The sequence below is a fragment of the Phodopus roborovskii genome, unplaced genomic scaffold, assembly GCF_943737965.1.
Source record: "Phodopus roborovskii unplaced genomic scaffold, PHOROB, whole genome shotgun sequence".
Lineage (NCBI taxonomy): Eukaryota > Metazoa > Chordata > Mammalia > Rodentia > Cricetidae > Phodopus > Phodopus roborovskii.
The window spans coordinates 335839-360570 of NW_026125946.1; the positions used below are offsets into that span (position 1 = coordinate 335839).

Here is a 24732-nt window from a genome sequence, read left to right on the forward strand (position 1 = left end):
CTACTAGTTATCTAGAACTTGACTGAATGTTAACTTTATAGTTGCATTCAGTTCATTTTTAAAAATTAAATGTGTCAGAATTTCTCTTGTACAGATAGGTAAAGCAAATCCATTTAAAGAATATGGCTGGGGCTAGGGGGCTTAGCAGTTAAGAGTATACACTGGTCTTGCAGAAACCTTAGTTTGGTTCTCAATAACCACAGTGGGTAGCTCATAACTACCTGTAAGTCCAGCTCAAGGGCATCTCATGCCTCTGGCCTCCACAGTTACCTGCACTCATGTGTACATGGCTATACACAGATATACACTGACACACACTCAACACATAATTAAAAATAAATCTTTAGAAAGAGTATGACATTCATTCAGCCATTACAGAGGTAACTGTAGTCCTTCTGCTTTGCTTCTAGGATGGGTATCGGACTCTTTGTGTAGCCTTCAAAGAAATTGCTCCAGATGATTTTGAAAGAATTAATACACAACTAATAGAGGCAAAAATGGCCTTACAAGATAGAGAAGAAAAATTGGAAAAGATTTTTGATGAGATTGAGACAAATATGAATTTAATTGGAGCCACTGCTGTGGAAGACAAGTAACTAGATATTCTTGCTATTTTTCTTTTTGAGGTTATAATATAATTATATCCTTTCCCACTTCCCTTTCCTCCCATGTCCAACTCTACTTGGTTCTCTTTCATATTCATAGCCTATTTTCCTTTAATTGGCATCTTGTGTGTATGTTCCTAAATATATAGTGTTACATGTATGTTTGTTTTCAGGACTGACCATCTGGTTATTGAATAACCAATTGGTGTGCACTTCCCCTGGGGGGCACTATTTCCCCTTCCTCAGTCAGCATTCCTTAATTATTTGTAGTTCTTTATCGCTTCCTGAGCTTTCCCTGGGCCACATTAGCATATCTATTGTCTTTGTTCAGGTCTACTCTTGTTATTTTAATAACCAGTCATTTAGGGAAGTATGACCCAGATTGGTAATTTATTTACATATTTTGAAATATCTCATTTAGCATTCTCATTTGTGTAAACCTAAAGATTAGTTTATTATACCAAGTATACCAAATATAGCATATTTTGAACTCTAGAAATATTTTTAAATTAAATACATGTATCTTATAAAAAATGACTCCATTATCAATGTAGTTTTTTGAATATTTACTAAATCATCATGTAACTTTTATTTAAAAAAAAAAAAGCCTTACCATGCATAAAGGCATAAAGCAGGATTCTAGAGCCATTGTTTGAGCGGTTGCCTAGAAGAATGGTAAGAAATTCATAGTAAACTGCACAAGAATTTAACCTGGTTCAACCATCCAAAATATATTTTTGAATACTTTAAGATTAAGACTTAAATATATAAGCTGAGCTCTGTCAGATATTGTAAGACTTGGTCAGTGATATTCTTGAAATCATATTTTAATTTCTGAGTATTTTACAAGTTTTCAAAGAGTTATAAATTATGAGAAAGGAACTAGAGAGATGGCTCCATGGTTTTAGCATACTGGTTGCTCATCCAGAGAACCTGGGATCAATTCCCAGCATCCACATGGTATCAATAATCATCTGTAACTCCAATTCCAAGAGATATGATGCCTATTTCTGCCATCCTTGGGTACCAGGCATGCACATAGTGTACAAATATATATGCAGAGAAAAACAGCCATGCACATACATTAATTAAATGTTTTAATTATAAAAAGTTACAGATATTCAACCAATTGAAAGTATTAAAGTTTTAATTATTTTTATTTTGTTAGTATTTATTTTTGTTTGACACTTTCATACACGTATTTAATGTAATTTACTTACTTCATCCCGGTTAACCGCTCTCATACTAGTCCTACCCCCATTGACCCCCTTCTTAAGAACAAGGTTTCCTCCTATTTTCATGTGTGTTCCCTTCTCTGTCTGTCTATCTGGCTTTGTGATTGGTTGGTTGGTGATTGATTGATTGGTTGATTGATTGATTGACTGATTGATTGATTTTGTTTTTTGCAACCCACTGAGTTCAGTTAGGGTTGCTTGCATGAACATGAATGGTATGGTCATTTACCTGAGTAAGGGCAACATATTGGTAGCCATGCCACTAAAGACGATGACTATCCTACCCGAGCAACCATTAATTCCCAATAGCTTCTCAGAGAGTAACTATGCACTCCTTCACCACCCATGATGGAATCATTGGTAGGTCCAATCTTGTACAGGTAAACCCAGCTGTTGTGAATGCAGGAGTGCAGTGTCATGCCAAATCCGGAAGATACAGTTCAAAGGTCCTTCTTCTGGACCTTATATTCTTCCCAAGCCCTCTTTCATGATGTTCCCTAAACCATGAAGTAATAATATAAAATGCTCATTTAAGTCTAAGCTGTGAACTGTCACTTATTTTCAACACTTAACACCAGTTATGAATTACTTCATTAATTATCACCCATTGTAAAGGGAATCTTCTCTAACCAAGATTGAGAGCAGCACCAGTCTATGAGTATAAATATAAATATTTAAAAGACAGCTTGAGACAATTTCCATTTAGAAAAAAAAGTGGGTTATCTCTTAGGACTTAGAACCTCCCCAGCTGCATACTTTTGACATGAGTTCCCTTCCATGGAATGGGCCTCAAGTAGTGTTTTTTTTTTTGTTTTGGTTTGGTTTGGTTTGGTTTGGTTTGGTTTGGTTTGGTTTTTCGAGGCAGGGTTTCTATGTATTCCTTTGGACCCTGTCCTGTACCTAGCTTTGTAGACCAGGCTGGCCTCAAACTCACAGAGATCCGCCTGCCTCTGCCTTGCGAGTGCTGGAATTAAAGGCATGCACCACCAACAGCCAGGTCTCAAATACAATTTTTAAAATTTATTTTGAAGATGAAGGCCTCACCCTCCCTGGGGAGTAGAAAGGGGATGGTATAGGCAGTTAATGGTGGGCAGGGAAGAGGGGAGGGAGAGGGAACTGGGATTGACATGTAAAAAAAAGCTGGTTTCTAATTTAAATAAAAAATATTTTATTTGTATGGGTGTTTTGCCTACACATGTGTCAGTAACTGGAGTTAATGACAATTGAGAGCTGCCATGTGGGTACTGGTAATTGAACCCAGGTCCTCTGCAAGAGTAGCCATCTCTCCAGCTCCCTCAAATACAACAACTGTAAAAATACAGTTGGTTACTCCTATTTATCATATTCATACTATTTTGCATTAATGGATACATCCTACCTGGCAATGTGGTATTGTAACTCAAAGAGTTCATGGGTGCATAAGACTCCTGATAGCATTTCTCTCTCTTAGCAGCCTACATAACACCTTCAAGCACACTGAAAGCTAGCAAGCAGGGAGGAAGCTTGCAACTCAGTTCTAGCTTTGATTTCTCTATCCTGCCAGCATTGTATGTGGTATCTTCAGCAATAGGGTCTTACCATCTAGTCCTCATGAGCAACCAAGAATCATGGCAAGAGCTTGTTTTGTTTTGGGGGACCTCTGGGACTTCACATTCACAAGGAAGAACCCACAGATATGGCTCATCAGTTCAGAGTACAGCTGTTCTTCCAGAGGACCTGAGTGCCAGTTCCAGGGATTCCAGCATTCTTTTCTGGCCTCCTCAGACCCTGTATGCCTGTGGTGCACAATCGTATATGCACACAAAACACCAATACACATATAATATGATATAATGTAATATGTATAGTTTTTAAAGCTTACAGGGTGGCATTTGGCACTTGGAGTTTCATTCAATAGCCTATGGCTTGTAGAAGCAGCATTATTCATCCATTCCAACCCATTTTAATCATCACTTAAAAAAAACATGCAAATAAAAATACCATGAGGTATATTGAAGTACTCAAATAAGTACTTGCCAAAACCTAACGTCTACACATTTCAGTGAACTTCTATGTGTTTTTCTTGTTATATTTTATTACTTAGCTTATAAACTACCAAGTTTCAATATGACCTTTTCCAAACACCCCTTTTTCATTTACCCTCTTGCCAAATCTCCTTTTTTTTTTTTTCTTCCTTCTCATCCTCCCCTTAAACCTTTCCATCTTCAATTCTGTCCAGAATTTTTTTTTTAAAGATTCATCTTATTTTTATTTTTGAGTAAGTGTGTGTGTGTGTGTGTGTGTGTGTGTGTGTGTGTGTGTGTGTGTGTGTGTGTAATGGGGGCTGAAATGCCATGTATGGGGAATATCCATGAGGACAGACATCTGATCTCTTTTAGCTGGAGCCAAAGGCAGTTGGGACCCACCTGATACATGTGCTGCCAATCAAATTAGAGTCCTCAGGAAGAGTAATACATACTTTGAATCCCTAACCATCTCTCCAGTCCCCTCATGCATAATTCGTTAACATATATTACAAAAAGTTAAGAAGTTTCATGTGACATTCCCATACATGCATATATCTTAATCATAGTATCTGCTCTTGTTGCTCTTTCCTACCTCTGTGGCTGCCCTTTTCTTTCCTCCTCTTAACAAAAATTCTTTTGTAATATTTCATTGCTGTTCTGGTGGCTGAAAGGAACCCAAAAAATGTATGATTCTTCTGTCCTTTACCTTTTAGATTGTTTCTTAAATTCTCATTGAAAATTATTATTTCATTTATTTATGTATTTACTTACTTAATTACTTTTCTTTTTATGAGACAGGATCTCAACTGTGCATCCCTGGCTTACCGGGAACACAGTATAGAGACCATGTTGGCATCAAACACCCAGATCTACCTGCATCTGCCTCCCATGTACTGAGATTAAAAACAAGTTACCATACTGAGCAGCTTCCTAATCTTAAAAAAATTTCCTCAGAGATAGCAATTTACTAGTCCCAATATCTAATTAGAATGGAACATGTTAAGAATTGGTGTGGTTCACCAGGCACGGTGGTACACGCCTTTAAACCCAGCACTTAGAAGGCAGAGGAAGAGATCTCTGTGAGTTCAATGCTAACCTGGTCCACATAGTAAGTTCCAGAACAGCTGGAGCTACATATTAAGACCCTGTCTCAAAAGAGAAAAAAAATGTGTGGTGAGATGTCATAAAAAATGCAGTTAAAGCGACACCAAATACGGACATTTGGTGAGTTTCTGGATATTTTTGCTTACAGTTTCAATTCTTATTCTGCCACTAGTTGTTACCAATTATCTCAAGAAATGTGAAACTTTCTGAACTTCATTGTTTGCAATTCAATTTCATAAGAAAAGCTTTGCCAGATTCAGTACAACTGTGATAAGGAGTCAGGAGTCTAGAATTGCATTGCTACTGAGCTGTAAGAATGTTTGTTTCATCAGACCTTCTTCTGTCATGAATTTTAGAGGTTAACAAGGCTTCTTTGTGTTTGTAGGCTGCAAGATCAGGCAGCAGAGACCATTGAAGCTCTGCATGCAGCTGGCTTGAAAGTCTGGGTGCTTACTGGAGACAAGATGGAAACAGCAAAATCTACCTGCTATGCCTGCCGCCTTTTTCAAACCAATACTGAGCTCTTAGAACTGACCACAAAAACCATTGAAGAAAGTGAAAGGAAAGAAGATCGATTACATGAATTGTTAATAGAATATCGTAAGAAGTTGCTGCATGAATTTCCTAAAAGCACTAGAAACCTTAAAAAGTAAGAAAGTACATCTATTTCTTTTTTTTCTACTTCTTATTTATACATTGATACAAATGTAAATAACAGATGCGTTTGTAGAATGTTCTATTTGCTGTAATTTATCATTCCCTGTTGTAAGTTAAAACTTTCCCCAGAGGACTTGATTAATGGTCCATTTAAGATCATTTGTCACTTTATACCTCTCAATGTAAAAGAAATTTAGATTTCTCAAGATTTAGTGTGAAAGCTCTTTTTTGGGGGTGTGGGGATTGGTAGTGCTATAAATTGAACCTAAGGCCTCACACATACTAGGCAAGTGCTCTACCACTGAATTATCTCCAGTACTCAGTTTTTTTAATGAATTTATAATTCACATGTATAAAAACCATAAAATTATCCATCCTAATAAGTTAATATATTTTGATGCATGCATACACTGTATAATGTTTAACTTAAAGATAAACATACTTTTTCACAAAGCACTTTTCTTTATAGTAAAAACTTCCAGAATCATTCCTTCTTAACATTTTGAAATTTACATAAATTAGTGTTGCTTATAGTCACCCTACTCTACAGGTGATATACCAAAATTTCTTCATCCTTTCTAAATATCACTTAATGTAAATGGAATTCTTAATTGGTCTAACTAATAAAAACCCAGAGTCAGATATAGAAGAAAATGATGAGAGATCAGGGAGAAGGAGCAAGCCAGCACCACACCTTACCTACTTATCTCAGGAGATAAGAAAGTAAGTTCCTGTTTCTCCCTGCTATATCCTGTTTCCACCCACCTATCTCACTTCCTGTCTGCCTGTATAGACCTCCAGACCTCTATGGTTAACTAATGGCAAACTCCATTCTCTGACCCTCAGAGAGGCTTTATTTGTACAAGTAAGATGTCACTACAACTTCATACCCTTTGATCAATTTTTCCCCATCTTTATATCCAGCCTTTGGTAACCACCCTTGTATTCTCAACTTCCATGAGATCAATGCTTTGAGATTCATATGAATAAGATCTTTTTGTGCCTGTATTATTTTACTTGCTTATACTATACTGAACTCCAGGACATCCATGTTATTACAAATGAATTACAAAGAATTTCATTTCTTTGTAGCTGAATAGTATTCTGTTATGTATGTCCCATATTTTTTTTTCATCTATTTAGTAGTTGATAGATACTTAGGTTGTTTCCATCTTTAAGCTCTTGTGGATAGTGCTGAAATAAACACTAAAGTGTGTTAGAGTAGGGTTTTTTCCCTGTCAGCCTGGTCCCAGAGCCGCACCAGCCACAAATAACAAGCAAAGACACTGTATTTGATATAATTCTGTTGGCCAGTTACTAGTTTCTTATTGGCTAGCTCTGTCTTAAATATTAACCCATTTCTATTAATCTAAGTACTTCCACATGGTCTTATCTTACTGGAGAGAGAAACCAGCATACTACCCTGTAGGTTCTCCATCTTGAATCTCCTCCCTCCTACTTCCTCTCTCCTCCTTGTCTCCTAGTCCCACCTATCTTGCTTTCCTAATGGCCATCTGTGCTTTATTCATTAACCAATGTGAGAAACATATTTACAGAATGACATCTCCCATCATCTCCTCTTTTCTGTCTAAATGAAAAAAAGGGTTTTAACCTTAACATAGCAAAATATGTAACAAAACAGTTATCAAATAAGAACCACGGTTAACAATATTTAGTTCATTAACATTTAACAAGATTTAAAGAAAATAGTCCATCAACTCTTCTATCTTTGTGAGTCTAAAGTCATATATGTAATTTTAATCATAACTAAGGAAAACTATAACCATGACTATCTGTCTTCAACTCCATCAAAGACCACAGAAGGATAATATATAAACTCTAGAAATGACAGAGTCATCTTGCTACCTGATTAGTCACCTGAAGTTCTTCTGTAATGTTCCATCTTTAGCCTGTAACCCATAGTGTATCTGGCAGGCAGACTACTCAGCAAAGCAGGAAACTTCAAACTGTTTACCTGTATTGGCAGTTTGTCAGTCACTTTTCTCTGTGTCCTGTAGACTGTCTTCCATGAAGCAGAAATCCTCTAGCAATGTCCATCTTGTATCAGCAGTCACTTTTCTGTGGGTCCTGCATGTCCATTTTATACAGCATAAAGTCAAACAGTCTAGACAAATGTAGTATCTTGCCTAAATGGCTAGTTTTACCATATTGGAAATTAACTCCATAACACGTTTCTTCAATGTTCATCTTCCTTTCTAATGCAGGTAGTATTGTCAAGAGCAATTATGTCTCATTGTCAAGAAAAACCCTAAACCATTTTAAATGCCATATTTTGTAGGTCTTTAACAGGTTTGAAGAATGCCTATCCATCTCAGATACATCTCTATATATCTAGAAACCCTAACTTATCTAACTATAAGTTTTAACTATTATAAGTAACTATCTATAATCTGTACTAAATTATACATTACATTTTTAATGAGCTATATAAACACAATACCTAAACAAGAGAATTATACATATCACAAAATTGACCTTATTGTATCAAATTGTATCAAATGAAAATCCATTCCAAGGCAAAGTATTCATATCTATACCATAATCCCCTTTTTACTTTTAAAAAAAATTGGTTGTGGTCATTAACTATTTATAACCAACCCCATATAAATGAAAACAAACATTTATAAACAATATTTGGGAATTTGGGCATCATTCTTTCCAAACTACTTCCTGCTGGTAGGGGGCACTGTCCATGGGGATCCTAAGAAGACTCAGAAATCCTGGCTGTAGTCTGCAAGGCTACCTTGTCTAAGCTGTTTTGAATGTTGGATCACCTGGGATACTGTTTCAGGGGTTCTGACTTAATCAAACCATGTTAGTCTGGAAGTAATCCACAGCTTCTCATTTTCTGTGGAAACAAAAATAGAAATCTTTTCCCAGTAACCTGTCCTTGGACTTAAATTTTGAAGTTAAAGCATTTTTAAAGTATATAAATTGAATTAATCCAGCTATAGCCCATCTTAAAACTACTGTTGTTCCTGTACCTAATAATGAGATTGCATATTCATATTAGTTGTCTATGAGAAATTTTTCCTTTCTTTCTTTAGTCAGATAACATATATTGTTAGTCCAAATTATAATGCATGTTTCTTGTTAGTTTTTTCTGGGTTTACTTATGCTGCTGTAGCAACATAATAGACAGTGAATAGGTATAGTTCTCACAGTTCTAGAGGCCAAAAGTTTGATCAGAGTGCCATGGTTTGGTGAATACTTTCAGATGACAGGTTATTTAGATGAATCTTCTTCAAATGAAAGCAATTATCCCAACATATGCACCTAGTTAATCTTAATTCTAAAGACCTTGTCTCCTAATAACATCACATTTGTGGTTGTATTTCAGAATTTTGAGAGCAAAATTAAGTTCATAACTGGCACAAATCCCATTGTGAAGATCCTACTCTGATCTTATCTAAACTTAATCAACTTTCAAAAACCCCAACTTCTAACACCATCACAGTGAGGATAGGCCTTTAACACATTTTAAAAAGAAATGAGTCAGTCCATAACACTGTGTAGTACTCAATTTGAATAAGCCAGGCATTATGGAAAACTTACCTCATGTTTTTCCTCTGTTTCTGGTTATGTGTTTAGAATCAGGCATACTCTTTTCCCAAATTAATAGGCTTCAGATCCAGAATCCCTTTGCCAGCTTTTTTCCTTTTCTTTTTCCAATTCACATTATCCATCAACCCTTAGCCATGCTTCAATTACCACTGATATTTCAGATCATATACCTAGCATCATATACATTCAAAGCCTTAAGCCCCTCTGCCAGATAAGGTCTTTAAATATAGCGCTGTCTATATCACAACTTTACGCCCAAACCTTTGGTAATTCTCCATTAACCTCAAATACTCAGGTTATACCAAAGGCCTGAAGTGGAATTAATTTGCTTTCTAGTGTGCCCAACATACATTTTCTCCTTTCACTTCTTCTCCACCTTAAATGTGACTTCCAAGTATCTTACCTCACAAAGAAATTATCTCCTGTGTAGATTCATTGTCCCAGTAACTTAGTGTGTACCATTTATTACCTTGGTTGGTTGTATATGTTCCCTTATATGTACTTCTGTCATTCTGTGGAGATTTCTGTATCCCAAGGAAAAATTAGACAATAATTCTTTTTAATTTTACTGTGGATATTGAACCTAGAGCCACTTACCTACTATGCAAATACTCTTCTGAACTATAGTGCCAACCCTCCCTCCCTCCCTCTCTCTCTCTCTCTCTCTCTCTCACACACACACACAACACACACACACACACACATGAGAGAGAGAGAAAGACCAAATTCAATCAATTTTCTATTGCAACGAGGGGGGTAAAACAGCATCCATTTAATTTCTGCTCAAACAATTTTGGGTGCCCTTTGAGAATCACTCCTATAGAAGCAGTAAGTACAGGAAAATTTCATAGTTATAGATTGAGTTGTCTACTTTAATGCTACTCAATGTTTACTGTGCAGAAGTGTTACTTGGGTATGTTATTAAAGTGTACATTCTGACTCCATAAGTCTTGGAGAGATCTTAAATTCTGCATTTTAATCATCTCCCCACATGCTTGTATAAAACCAAACTTTGAATAGCAAAAACTTTAATACACTCATTTTTCCTGTATTTCTTTGTATTTATACAATATTTTATTTTATAATTTTGTAAGCACACTTATTACTTAAAGGACCATCAAGTGATTAAGAAACTCAAAGATCAAGCAGGTGTGGTGGTGCACAGGACTTAAGAAGGGGAGATAGGAGGATCAGGGGGTTAAAAGCTGTCTTCAGTATGTTAATTCTAAGTATGTGTGGATTCAAACACATTTTTAAATCTTTTGCAGAGCATGGACAGAACATCAGGAATATGGATTAATCATTGACGGCTCCACATTGTCACTCATACTAAATTCTAGTCAAGACTCTAGTGCAAACAACTATAAAAGCATTTTCCTACAGATCTGTATGAAATGTACTGCAGTGCTCTGCTGCCGGATGGCACCATTACAAAAAGCCCAGGTAACTGGATATTAGTGAATTTTCTTTCCGTGATGGATCTTCTTTACACAGCTCATTTCTCTCCCTGGCTTTTCCTTCTTTGTGAACAAACTCTGCAGTCTCTTCCAAATTATTTTAAACCTCTACTGTACCATGTACCCTCAAACTTGCTGACCAGTTCTTTACCTTCTAGTACTTAGTTCCTACTACCCCTGCCTGTGGTTGATTCCTCCTCGTGGCTATATTAGCCGTATGTATCCTGTTCTTTCTTCTCTTACTACTCTGCTGATTTGGTTACAAATGAGCCTGGCCCTTGTCAGAATGTGGTGGTGCACTCCTTTAGTTCCAGCACTCGGGAGGCAGAGGCAGGTGGATCTCTGTGAGTTCCAGACCAGCCTGGTCTACAAGAGCTAGTTCGAGGACAGGCTCTAAAGCCACAGAGAAACCCTGTCTCGAAAAATCAAAACAAAGAAACAAATGAACCTGGCCCAATTCCTTAAGCAATATTCTTTCCCTTGCTTCTTTACTACAGTTGGCATTTATATTTTCTTCAAAATCTTCTTTTATTGCTGTGCCGGCTCAGAATGCTGACGTGTTCCCCCCTCTTTGGATTATCTTTTCATGCTTTTATCCTGTATTTTTACATTTGTACCTTATTTTTATGTGTGGGAATCTTTTGCCTACGTGTATATCTCTGCACCACTTGCATTCCTGGTGTCTGCAGAGGTCAGACAAGAGCATCAGAACCCCTGGAACTGGAATTACAAACATCTGTGAGCTGCTATGTTGCTACTGACAAATGAACCTGAGTCTTCTGAAATAACTGCCAGTTCTCTTTACTACTGAGTCATCTCTCTGGCCCATTATCCTGTATTTTCGTAATAGTTTTTCTTTCCTATGATAAAGTTTTGCTTTGATTTCCACTTTATGGGTTATTTCTCTCTGGATTAACTCTTCCGTTTCTCTGCCTTTCATTGATGTAGCTCTAAGTCCTAACTTTTCCTTAAGATTATGTATCCTGTTTCTAGCTGTGTGCTAGACATCTCCATTTAGATTCCCTACCTATCACATTAAATTCTAGTATCTTAAGAGAGATCTTACAGTTTTCTTGAACAGTTTGTTTCTTGTCTTACTTTATTTCGGTTACTATGGCCATTTTTCTTTGTTCCCTAAGTCTCACATTATAGTCTGTTTATTCTACATATTTTTGTCATTGCTGTCATTTTCATGAAACCTTTTGATGTTGCTCATATTTTTTTTCTCCTACCCAGAACAAGGGTTTCTTGTGGTTCAGGCCTCAGTGTATTTTACCTTTGTCACTATAGTTGCTTTTTCTAGACAAATACATCACTTGTGTCTATATAGGTGATGTTTAACTCATTACCTTCTGTCCAAATCTTTGGTATTCTATTGTAAACCCATGTTCTTGATTGTCCTTATTGCCCAATCTGCCTTCTCTGCAGCTTAACATTCATTTTCCTTGGCATCTATTATTTCTATAACCAAGCATAGTATAGTTTCAACTTTCTAAACCCAAAACATTATTGATTTTCCTCGTCATTTATTATTCTTTTACGTGGCTTTAGCTATCAAAGTATGTTTTGCTACTTGTTTTTTTTTTTTTTTTTTAGCTGATTGTTTCTTCTTTCCAAAGCCAGACATTGGGTAGCTATTAAACTTTATTTGTAACCTGCTAGCTTCCCTTTTTTTCTCTTCATTTTGTTTTCTACCAGAGCCTTCTGTACTCTGCTACTTCTACTAAATCTCCTTCCATGTTGATCTGAATCCATGATCCATATGTGAAAATTCATTGATCTAGTAACACCAGACTTATTTTCTGTTTTTCTGTGATTACTATTCTTAATTCCCTTGTGTATCTTTTGAATATCATTTCTTTTCTCTGGGAATATCCTCTCCTTTCCATAAACACAGAAATTTTATTAATATTTCATTATTTAATGATTTCCTCTGTAAAATAATGCCTAATTGGCAAATACTTTCCACATCTTTGATATCATCAGCTTTCTTGCTTGGAATTTCTTGTTGCATTTATTTCTTTGTTTGTTTATTGTGAAGTACATGTACCTTGGTACACACATGAATATAAGAAAACAACTTGAAGAAGTCTGTTCTTACCCTCCTCCATGTGGCTATCAGTGACCAAACTTGAGTCGTCAGACTTGGTAGTAGATGTCTTTACCTACTGAGACATCACAACCAGCTTTTCTATGGATAATTGGATAATTTAAAGTACTCTTGTACAGATACCATATTTTTATTATTTATCTTTATTATTTACATTCTGATCTAATATATTTTATTTAAAACTAATCTCTGGTTCATTTGCATGCTTTTCAATAACCATACCTCTTCTTTTTTGATACTAGTATATTGTTTTGAATGGTATATTGCATAAATTTAAACTTGTTGAAAAAGCTTTTTGAAACACCTTGGTATTGGCACAAAAATAGACAGGTAGACCAGTGGAATTGAATTTAAAATCCTGATATTAAGCCACACACCTACGAACAGCTAAAAGTATATACTAGAAGGAGGAAAGCATCTTTAACAAATGGTGTTGGCACAACTGGATGATGGTGTGTAGAAGACTGCAGAAAGACCCTTGTCTGTCGCCATACACAAAACTCAAGTCCAAATGGATAAAGGACCTCAACATAAATCCAGCCATACTGAACCTCTTAGAAGAGAAAGTAGGAGGTACCCTTGAACAAATCGGTACAGGAGACCGCTTCCTGAACATAACTCCTGTAGCACAGACACTGAGATGGACAACTAATAAATGGGACCTCCTCAAACTTAGAAGTTTCTTTAAGGCAAAGGACAGAGTGGACAAGACCAAACAGCAGCCCACAGACTGGGAAAATATCTTCACCAGCCCTACATCTGACAGAGGGCTGATCTCCAAAATAAACAAAGAACTCAAGAAAGTGGTCACCGAAACACCAGATAAAATATGGGGAACAAAACTGAATAAAGAATTCTCAATAGAGGAAATCAAAAAGGCTGAAAACACTTAAGAAAGTGCTCAACATCCTTAGCTATCAGGGAAATGCAAATCAAAACAACTTTGAGATACCATCTTACTCCTGCCAGAATGGCTAAAATTATAAGCACCAATGACAACTCATGCTGGAGAGGATGTGGAGAAAGGGGAACACTCCTCCACTGCTGGTGGTAGTGCAAACTCATACAGCCATTTAGGAGATCAATGTGGCGGTTCCTCAGGAAAATGGGAATCAGTTTACCACAGGACCCAGCAACCTGCCTGTTAGGCATATACCCAAATGATCCACATCCATACAATAATGACATCTGTTCAACTATGTTTGTAGCAGCATTATTTGTAATAGCAAGAACTTGAAAGCAACCTAGATGCCCTTCAACTGAAGAATTGATAAAGAAAATTTGGCACATTTACCAATGAAATACTACTCTGCAGGCGAAAAAAGAAAACAATGGATTCTTGAAATTCACAGGGAAATGGATGAAACTTGAAGAAACCATCCTGAATGAGGTAACCCAGTCACAAAAAGAGGAACATGGTATATACTCATATATGGATTTTAGACATAGAGCAAAGGATCACCAGCCTATAATTCACAGGGCCAGAGAAACTCAGATACAGGGAGGAGTCTAAGAGATTCATACAAGGTCCCTCACAAAAGGGGAAAGGACAAGGTTTCCTGAGCATATTGGGAGTGGGGGTGCAGTGAGTGGAGTGGGAGTTGGGAGGAATAGATGAGAGAATAAAAGAGAAAGAGAGACCATACAAGAGGGAGCCATTATAGGTTTGAAGAGAAAACTGACTATAGAGAAATGTCCAGAGACCTACAAGGATGACCCCAACTAACAATCTGAGCAACAGTGGAAAGGCTACCTTAAATGCCTTTCCCTGTTAATGAGATTGATAACTAACTTATCCACCATCATGCAGACCTCATCTAGTAGCTGATGGAAACAGAAGCAGACACCCGTAGCTGAACATTGAGCTGAACTGGAATCCAGATGCAGAGAGGGAAGACAAGACCAGGCTACAGATCCCACAGAGACAGCTGACCTGAACAAGGAGGAACTACTGGGCCCCCACACTGATAGCTGGGAAACCAGCATTGGACCAACTCATACTCCCTGAACATGGGTCTCAGTTAGAAGGCCCAGGCACACTATGGCACCTCGGACAGTGGAACCAGGATGTATCCCTGGAGCGCGGAAGGACTTTGGGAGCACATTCGCCTTGGAGTGATACTCCCTTAGCCTCCAGGAAGGCACCAAGCTCCCTGTGGAGTTGGGGGGAATGGGATGGGAGGGTGGCCATGGGGTATGGGAAGGAGGGAGAGGGAACTGGGATCGATATGTAAAATAAGAAAAATAAATATTTTAAAAAAGGAAAAAGCTGTTTTTAGCTAAATTACCTCCTTTTTCTTGAAAGTTACCTACAGTTTGGAGAAAAACTCTTAATATGGGTAACTTGAAGAGATTGGCTGGGGGAATCTACATGTTTACCTTACCAAATCTTCATGACTTTATTATCAGTAACCATAATTGTTTTTTTCTATAATGACAAATTATAATCTTTCAACCTAACCTGTATTTTTCTTGCAAAGGTTGTCACCTTAGTAATTATGTTGCCTTCCAGGCTGCAATTTTTAAGCCTTGAGGTACAAATTATTCCTGCACATAGTATACTAAGTACAAATTAGTTAACAGTTAATATAGCCCATCAAAACTGAATTGAGTTTAGATTCTTTAGCTTTGGACTTAGTTCTTTCACTTACATAAATAAGAGATTATTTCTGATAATCTTTTGTATACTTCTTAATAGGAGCCAAATTAAGAGGAACAATCCTTCAAAAGCTAACATTTTACTTCATTTTTTGTGTTGAATGAAATTGGACATGTAGGTTTTTTTTTTTAAAGTAATTTTAAGACAACTAAAACCTTAATGAGTCTTATTTAAAGAAACACCATGTTGTGCCTTACTTGCATAAATTATTTGTAATCACTTTATTTCTGTTGAAAATGAATTTTATTCATGCTAACCAGCTAGAGAAACCAGGGGGAAAAACTTTTGAAAATCATTATTTAGCAGCTGAAACGTATATGTCATGTTAAGGCTTCTCAATCCCAAGAAGTCTTGATAGTAGATGGCAAACAATAACTTTCTCAAACAGAGTGGAAAGACGGATTTGACCCAAGTATTTTCCCCAAGTGACTTTCCTAGGAGGTTTTGGAGACCCCTAAAGCAGAAGTCATTAACAACACCATAAGTGAACATTTTTTTTTATTTAGTATTCGCCCTACCCTGAACGCTGCATTGAACCACACTGCATTGTTTTTACATTTGGATGAGATACTATTTGGAAAGTGATGAAATTAGTAGCTTTTTTTTTCCCTGTATAAGATTAACATACGTTCCATAATTACCATTGGGGTATTACAGTGTTCTTCCTGCATGTATCCCTGCAGGCCAGAATAGGGCACCAGATCTCATTACAGGTGGTTGTGAGCCACCATGTGGGTGCTAGGAATTGAATTCAGCCAGTGCTCTTAACCTCTGAACCTCTTCAGCCCCCCATTGGGGTATTCTTAAGGGAGATAAAATGTCTTTAGAAAGGAGGGGTTAAGAGGTAACCAAAATATTGTTCTAATTTTTCCATTCTTATTCTGGTGGCTTTGTACATTTTACCTGAAATCCAATTTATAGCCTTCACTCTCACACAACATAATATAAAGAGAGCATGTGAAAAGATAGCAAAAGAAGGAAACATGCCAACATTTAGTAAGCATGGCAGGAAAGGTTTTGAGTATTTATGCAGGTACAAACCTAGAAACAGGATGCTAGAATTGCATTTTAAATGTTACTTTGCACCTGACTACTTAAGACTAACACACAAATATATGCAAACTACCTTTCTGTCTGTAAATCCTCCAGTTACACTTGTAAATGACAATAAACCCCAGTGAGTTTACATGTTCTGTTTTTGACTTTTCTGTCTCTTTTGTATTTTATGTTTAGATTGTCAGAATGGTGAAGAATTTGAAAGGCACCCCCATAACACTGTCAATAGGTGATGGTGCCAATGATGTCAGTATGATTTTGGAATCCCATGTGGGGATAGGTAAGAAACATTTAATATGATGGCCTCTATAAGGTATCATCATCAGTATTACTTTCTAGGTTGAATCAGTCTTAATCTAGATTGCTTGGGTTACTCATCTGGGATTGGAACTTGAAAATAATTGTTAATTTAACAAATAATTTCTTCTAATATTTACCATTCCAAGGTCTTACCCATAGTAGTTGGAGGGTATTTATATTTGCCAAACAAAATAGATTTTTTTCTTTTGTTTGTTTTTCTTTTAATTTTTTATTTTGTTTTTGAGACAGGGTTTCTCTGTGTATCCCTGGCTATCCTGGAATTCACTCTGTAGACCAGGATGGCCTCAAACACATAGAGATCCACCTGCCTCTACCTCCAGAATGCTGTTATTAAAGGCATGCACCACCACTGCCTGACTACAAAATGGATTTTTCAAACCTTCTTGTGTCACAATTAATTGAGTAGCTCTTATTTTGACATCATGCATGATATTTTATTAAATTTTTACACATCTGGCCATGTTGTCTGTTCTATTACTATTCTGTCTTTTGAGATTGTTAACTGTTAGAGGTTAATAAATTATCACTGGCTGGTTCATTTTCCACACAGTGTTATTTATTTGTTCAATGGGCTATGGTGTTGAAGCCTTATGTTGACATACAACAACAGTTTTTCTAGCACCTACACAAAGTTTTTCACACATCTGATTGCTATTAAGCACCCAGCTTAACACTGCAGCAACATTGGGCAATGCATTGGGAACACATACAGAATGAATATCTTGCAAATTATTAAAGGGAAGTTTAGATTCCCAAATTCCTTCCCCCATTCCAAAGTAGAATGATTTACCTTGGAATTCTAAGTTTTGCTCATTGATTACCTAATGTGGAAATGGCCTATGGCTCATGAAATTCATGAAAGCTATTTAGTTTCATACAGTGAAAGGATTTCACTGTCTTCTCATTGATTTCCTTTATCACAAAGCCAGACCTCTGTTGCCGTAATATAACATTTAGTTTAGTGTTGTGCACAATTAAGCATATACTAACTGCCCTGAATAATTTTCAAGTGTATTTTCCCCCTTCGAATAATTTTTGCTTTGTAATGGTTGAAATACTGGTTGTACATCATTGTTTTATATTGTACTAACAAACAGCTAATCATCAATTTAACATATCTTATTTGGTAAGTTTAAATATCACTGCTAATGCCACTTTTTATTTTAAAAGAAGTAAATCTAAGCTATGCACTCAATTTGTAACATTTAAACAGCTTAAAATATAAAAATAGATGAGGTGTTTTCACATACTATAAAGTTATCACCATACAGAGATATTCTCTTTTTAGGTATTAAAGGAAAAGAAGGTCGCCAAGCAGCTAGGAATAGTGATTATTCTGTTCCAAAATTTAAACATTTAAAGAAATTGCTATTGGCTCATGGACATCTATATTATGTGAGAATAGCACATCTTGTACAATATTTCTTCTATAAGGTATGTGATCAAATGTTTATAATTTAGCTGTTTTGCAGTGCCTAGATTTGAATCAATTTGGTGTTGTTTGTTTTTGCTTTTCAAAACAGGGTTTCTATGTGTAACAGTCTGGCTGTCATTGAACTCACTATGTAGACCAGGCTGGCCTCAAACTCACAGAGATCTGCCTACCTCTAGCCTCGCAAGTGTTGGGAGTAACAGAATTAAATTTGTTATGTAACTGATGCTAACACAGTGCTGAGCTCTGCAGTTTAATTTCTGTGAATCAAAACCAAGGCACTTACTGGGGATATTAAATTTTGAAATTAATTTTGAAGTCAAATTGATTAATCATAATATTGTTTTATCCATTAAGAGTGTATAGATCCAGCCAAAGAGATGTTTTATTTAGCTAACGGTTTATGGGTGTTTCTTATCCTTTCAAAGAATCAAGTGCTCACATTTTCATTATCCATTCATCAGTTGAAGGACATTTAGGTTAGGTTGTTCTGTTTCTTAGCTATTGTGAATAGAGCAGCAATAAACATGGCTAAGTACCTGTAGAATAGGTTTTCACATCCTTTAGCTATATATGCCAAGGAATGGTATAGCAGCTCATATGGTAATTTTATTTTTAGCTCTTTGTGATTTCTCCACACTGACTTCATATTGGCTTCACCTGTTTACAATGCCACGAACATTAAATAAGTGTTATTAAAAATATGGAATGCTATAAATTTGCATATCATCCTTGTACAGGGGCCATCCTAATTTTTCTTTTTCCTTCCAATTTTAGTGTATTTGCTGCTGAAGTGAGCACTTCTCAGTTCATAGCCCTAGCTAGCCTGAAACTCCCTTTGCAGACCAGACTGGCCTCAGACTCACAGAGATCCACCTTCCTCTGCCTCCCAAGTACTGGGATTAAAAAAGTGTAAATGTGTATGTTACTGCACCTGATCATTTCAATAATTTCTAACTTTACATTATTTTTTAGTATGTCTTTGGAATTCAGATTATACTTAGTTTTCCAAAGCCCTAAGGTATATTCTGAGTTATTTGAAAGCTCTGATTTTCCCTTCTTTGGAAAGGTCTCATGTATCTCAGTCTGGGCTTGAACTAACTGAATAGCTGAGGATGACCTTGAACTTGTGATCCTTTGCTCTCTAATTCCTAGGTACTATGATTACAGGTATATGCCTTCATGCTGAGTTTATGTGCTATTGGTGATTAAACATAGGGCTTTACACATGCTGAGCATGCACCCTACCAAATGAGCTAAATACCCAGCCCCATCTGATGTTTACAATGCAGATACTTAACGGTATACATTTCACTCTCAGGACTACTTAGCCTCCAAGTTTTGGTATATTGTATTTTCATTTTCATTCACTTCTCTGATTTTTTTATTCCCTCCTTAACTGATTTTCAGTGATCCATTCATCATTCCACAGAGTATTTTCCTTTCTTTTTTTTTAATTTTTGTTTTGTTTCATTTTGATTTTTGAGACAGGGTCACACTATGTGGTTCTAGCTGGCCTGGAGACAGGGTCACACTATGTGGTTCTAGCTGGCCTGGAATTTACTGTCTAGCTCTGGCTGGCTTGAGACTCAGAGATTGGCCTTCTTCTGCCTCTCTGTCTCCCCAGTGCTGGTATTAAAGGTGTGTGCTGCCACACCTGGCTTGGAGAATGTTTTTTAATGTCTGTGATTTTTGTATGTGTTCTATAGTTTTCGCTTGCTATTGGTTTCTAGTAATCTATTTTTGTCAAGAAATTTCTTTAATTTTACTACATGCATTAAGTCTTACTTTGAACTAGGTGGTGGTACATTCCTTTAATCCCAGCACTTGGGAGACAGAGGCGGGCAGATCGTTGTGAATTCAGTGCCATCCTGGCCTATAAAATGAGTTCCAGGGCTGAAACCCTGCCTCGGGTAGGGGAACCTACTTTGTGTCCTATTGTTACTGAATATTCTGTTTTAGAGAAAGGTCCTTGGGCTGCTGAGAAGACTACGTTCTGCTGTGTTTGGATAGAATTTCTATAGAAAACTGTTAAATTCATTTGATCTGTGATGTTATTTAACCCGCCATTTCTCACCACCCAACGCACACCTTTTTAAATAAGGATAATTATTTGTTTGTGAGTAGAATATTAAAGGCACCTGTTATTGTTGTTTGGGTATTGTTGCTTTTTTCCCCCTAATTCCATTTGCTTGCAATACCTTTTTCCATCCTTACACCCTAAGATTGTATCTGTCTTGGATGCTGAGATGTATTCCTTCAAGGCAACAATCTCCTTATCTGTTGTTTGGGGAATTGAGACATTAGTAGTTACTATTGAAATGTTAATTCCTGTTATTTCTAGTTCTGGTTTGCTTAACTATTGCTTTTCTGTAGCCGGGTGGCCTGTTTTTTTCTCTCTTCAGGCCAAAAGATTTCTTCATGTGTCTTTGGTGTAGATGGTTAAGTAGTTATGAATTCTTTTATCCTGTTTTTATCACAATTGACTTTTCTTTCTGCTTCAATTATGACAGTTTTGTTGGCAGCAATAGTCTTGGTTGATTGTTGTCTTTCAGGGCTTGAAATGCATCATTTTAGAAGATTGCCTGACCTTTAAAGTTTTTGTTTAGAAACCTTATATTATTCAAATAAACCTGCCTTTATAGGTGATTTTGTGTTCCTTCTTGCAGTTGTGTGTATATATATATATATATATATATATATACACTCATACACAAGTGTTAAAAAAGTTACTTCTTTTCCTTTACCATGTAGGTCCTGGGTATCGAACTCAGGTTGCTAGACTTGACAGTAGATGCCCTTACTCACTGAGCCATCTCTCTGTCTTCATATTAATTTATCTTTGTCATTGTCCTGTGTTTCAGTTCCTTCTAATGATAGTCTTTCCTTCCTTTGATCTACTCTATTGGTAAGACTTTTTAAGTAGCTTTTCATTTGACTTATTGAATGTTTTGTTTCCAGTCTTTCAATTTGTTCTTTTACTTTAGCATTTCAAACTTGTTGGATTGTGTTTTCATGTATACTGTTTACTTATTTTGTTTAGTTGTTTGTGTATCTTGAGTATTCTGCATTGCAACCTTTGTCTGTATTCACAGTCTGACCAGGTTTCTACCTCGCTGGGTACTAAGAAGTTTTGATGCAATGTTTCCTCACCATAGTGTAGAGATACTCTGCTGCCTTATGGTTCTGTAATACTTACTCTCAGTTTCTAGGGGGTGCAGATCATGTATTGTTTGGAGCCTGCAAAGCCATCAAATTACTCGGCAGGGGTCTTTTAAACTGATGTGCTACAACTTTCCAGTTCATTGCCAAGGAAAAGGTTTGCACCCCCCAACCATGGAAACGTTTTTCTCTGCAGCCACCATGCGTAACTTCTGTCTCCTTTCTTCCATCTTTTCTATTATAAATGTCTTTTATTAGGAGTATTTTGCCAATTTTTAAGGCACTCTGTCTGAAGTTTTAGTGAATACTATAACAGAGATAGATGAGAGTTCCCTGGACTATGCTATTCCTTCAGGTCAGACTGTAGTTTTCTGTTCTGATTTCCAAGGCTTTCTATTTTACTTTGAACTAGACTACATATTTTGTGGCCATCACCCATCTCTTCTGATAGCTGTTAACTAGATTCCCCCCCAGATTATTCTCTAGATAATCTATGGACCAAGCCTACATGATGACCACCATCTTGTCTATCATCTCCTGTTTCACTTCTTCATTCATTTTGTCATCTATGGCCTATCAAATGAGTCATCATCAGTGATCCCTCTTGCTATATATAGCACCAGATGCTGAGGCTCCTATATATGCACTTGTTAAGTAAAAAATTAAAAAATGAATCAAGCACAGGTGCACGCCTTTAATCCCAGTACCTAGGAAGCAGAGACAGACAGATCATTTGTGAGTTTGAAATCAGTCTGGTTAATATGAGTTTGTGAACAGCCAGTGTTACATAAGAAGACCTTGCCCTTAAAAATTAAAAATAAAAGTAAAGACAAGAAAGGAATGTTTATGGAAACGTGTGTGTGCATGTATATGGCAAAGTATATAAATATATAGAGAATATGCATCTATATATATAGTGATATAGAATATATATATAAATAAAATATCACTGATCCTAGGTTTCCCTGATTTGCTAAAATCCCTGGTTGCTAGCCTGTATTATTTGGGTCAAACATTGAAGAAGGAAAAGTATAATTATGATGTTTATTGAACTCAATGTATGTATAATAGTTTGTTGTTTGACAGAAACACTTCATTTCTTAATTAATTCTCACAATCCTCCTATGAGGCAAGTTTTAGTATCTCAATTTTAAATATATAAAAAAGATAACTCAGGTAAATTTTATCTTGGTTCTTAGTTGTACAGCTAGGAAATAATGAGAGCTGTATTCCCACAGTAAGTTAAATATAGGAAACTGCATCAGAATAAAGGTCTGTTAGGCTTGACATCACTTATTATTATTTTTGACTTTCCCCTGATAGAAGGTCCGCATGAAGATTTGTCTGGCTATCTGATTCCCCCCCCCCCAAAAAAAAAAAAAAAAAAAGCTTGGTTTGCCTCAGTTGGATTTTGCCCTGCAATTCAAGCATCTGCCAGCAGATGGAATGAATTGTTTGCTAAAAGAACAAAACAAGCCTTAACTTACCAAATGTTGACTAGTAGTCAAAAATTGTTACGACCCCATTCACAACAAAGGATATCAGAGATTATTTATGTATGTGATGCCTTCTGTGTTCATTATCATCTACATTACTGACTCAACACTTCTCCTACATACAGCTGTCCTTTGTCCAAAAAGATTTCTAATCTTTTTTTTATTTTATTTTACATGTCGCTCCCAGTTCCCTTTCTCTCCCTCCCTCCCTCTCTTCCACCCTCCCATGCCTCCTGACCACCCTCCAATCCAAAACTCCCCTACACTCCACATGTACGGTGATGCCTTCCTGGAGGAGTTATCTAAATCTGTCAAATCATTTAGAATAGGGACTAGGCCCTCCCTCCTGCCTCTAGGTTAAGGGAGTATCCCTCCATGGGAAATGTGCTCCCAAAGTCCTTTTGTGCACCAGAGATACATCCTGGTTCCACTGTCAGAGGTCCCTCAGACTGCCCAGGTGTTCTAACAGAGACCCATGTAACCGGATTCCAGGAGTTCAGTTAAGTGTTTATCTGTGAATCTCTGCTTCTACTTCCATCAGCTACTGGATGAAGGCTCTAGGATGGCATATAAGATAGTCATCAATCTCATAGGGGAAGGACATTCAAGGTAGCCTCTCTATGATTGCTTAGATTGTTAGTTGGGTTCATCCGCGTAGATCACTGGGCATTTCCCTAGTGCCAGATTTCTCAATAAATTTATAATGGCTCCCACTATTATGGTATTTCTTTTCTTCCCCTTACTCAATCTACCTGTTCCCTCATGTTAAATTAAATAAAATATACACATTGGGTCTTTATAAGTCTATGGTGATTCTATAAATCCAGTTGGAATTTAAGGGACAATACATTATGTGTTCATGTCAGATGAACACAATTTTCCCTGTAACAAGAATATAGAATGGCAACTCATTGTAATCCCAGAACATGGGAGACTGAAGCAGGAGGAAACCTATGAGTTTGAGACCAGATAGGAGTACATAGAGAGTTCCAGGTTATCTTGAACTATAGTGTGAGACCCTGTCTTCAATAGGAAAACAAAGAAGAAATTAGAAAATAGCAAGAGTCTCTTTTGCTTATGTAGGGGCAAAAGTTACTCTTAGTATGAATTAATCATTTGATTTCAATTACTTGTTTGAAACTAACTTCTTTACATCTTCAAAACAGAGAGTTGTTGCATTCTAACATTAGAAGGAATTAGGAATGACTTTTTACAGTGTCCTGTTTTAGTTTTTAAAGTTGATTAAGTGAAATTACTAATCTTGGTCTCAATATTTTCCAGAACCTTTGTTTCATTTTACCACAGTTTTTGTACCAATTCTTCTGTGGATTCTCACAACAGGTATGTGTCTTTTTTAGTAGAAGTATAACAGATACAAGAACTATAATGATGACTGAGTCAAAACTTTGATTAATCTAGAAGCAATTTAATGATGTTAACAAGCTGGATAACCACATTGTCACAGGTGACTGAATTTCCAAATGTTAAAAATGCTTTGAAAAAGTTTTATTTCTCTTGATTGTAATTGCTAGGAGGCAATGTTTTTCTAAAGATAATTACATTGATCCAATCAAAGGTCTTGTCATTTTAAAACTTGAAAGATAGTAATAGGAAGGAGGCAGACAAATATGTGATGTAGGATACTCTATTGGTGCTCTGATGAAAAACAATGAAGTGTAATAAAAATATAAATTATTAACAAAAGGATATACTGTGACAAGATGAGAGGATACTATTTTAATAGGGCTATCAGGAACAATCTCTCTAATAAGTCAGCACTAAAACAAAGACCTGAGTACCCTAGGAAAAAGTTAAGCAGACGTCTTTAAAATGTAAAAGGTAAATAG

The 24732-nt window shown here is 36.5% G+C and overlaps 1 protein-coding gene and 1 non-coding gene across 8 annotated transcripts in view; one reads left to right on the forward strand and one right to left on the reverse strand.

Moving 5' to 3' along the window:
* The window catches only part of Atp11c (ATPase phospholipid transporting 11C), a 166449-nt gene that overhangs the window by 115487 nt on the left and 26230 nt on the right, over positions 1-24732 (forward strand). For all 7 annotated transcript variants that reach the window (XM_051179127.1, XM_051179123.1, XM_051179122.1 and 4 more), the window contains exons 18-23: positions 411-592; positions 5336-5599; positions 10461-10635; positions 16652-16754; positions 18084-18229; positions 24167-24226. In XM_051179127.1, the coding sequence (XP_051035084.1) occupies positions 411-592; positions 5336-5599; positions 10461-10635; positions 16652-16754; positions 18084-18229; positions 24167-24226 (930 nt within the window). The remainder of the gene's footprint in view (positions 1-410; positions 593-5335; positions 5600-10460; positions 10636-16651; positions 16755-18083; positions 18230-24166; positions 24227-24732) is intronic.
* LOC127218120 (U6 spliceosomal RNA) lies at positions 18925-19028 on the reverse strand. Its single transcript, XR_007834150.1, has one exon. It is a non-coding gene; the product is annotated as a U6 spliceosomal RNA (small nuclear RNA).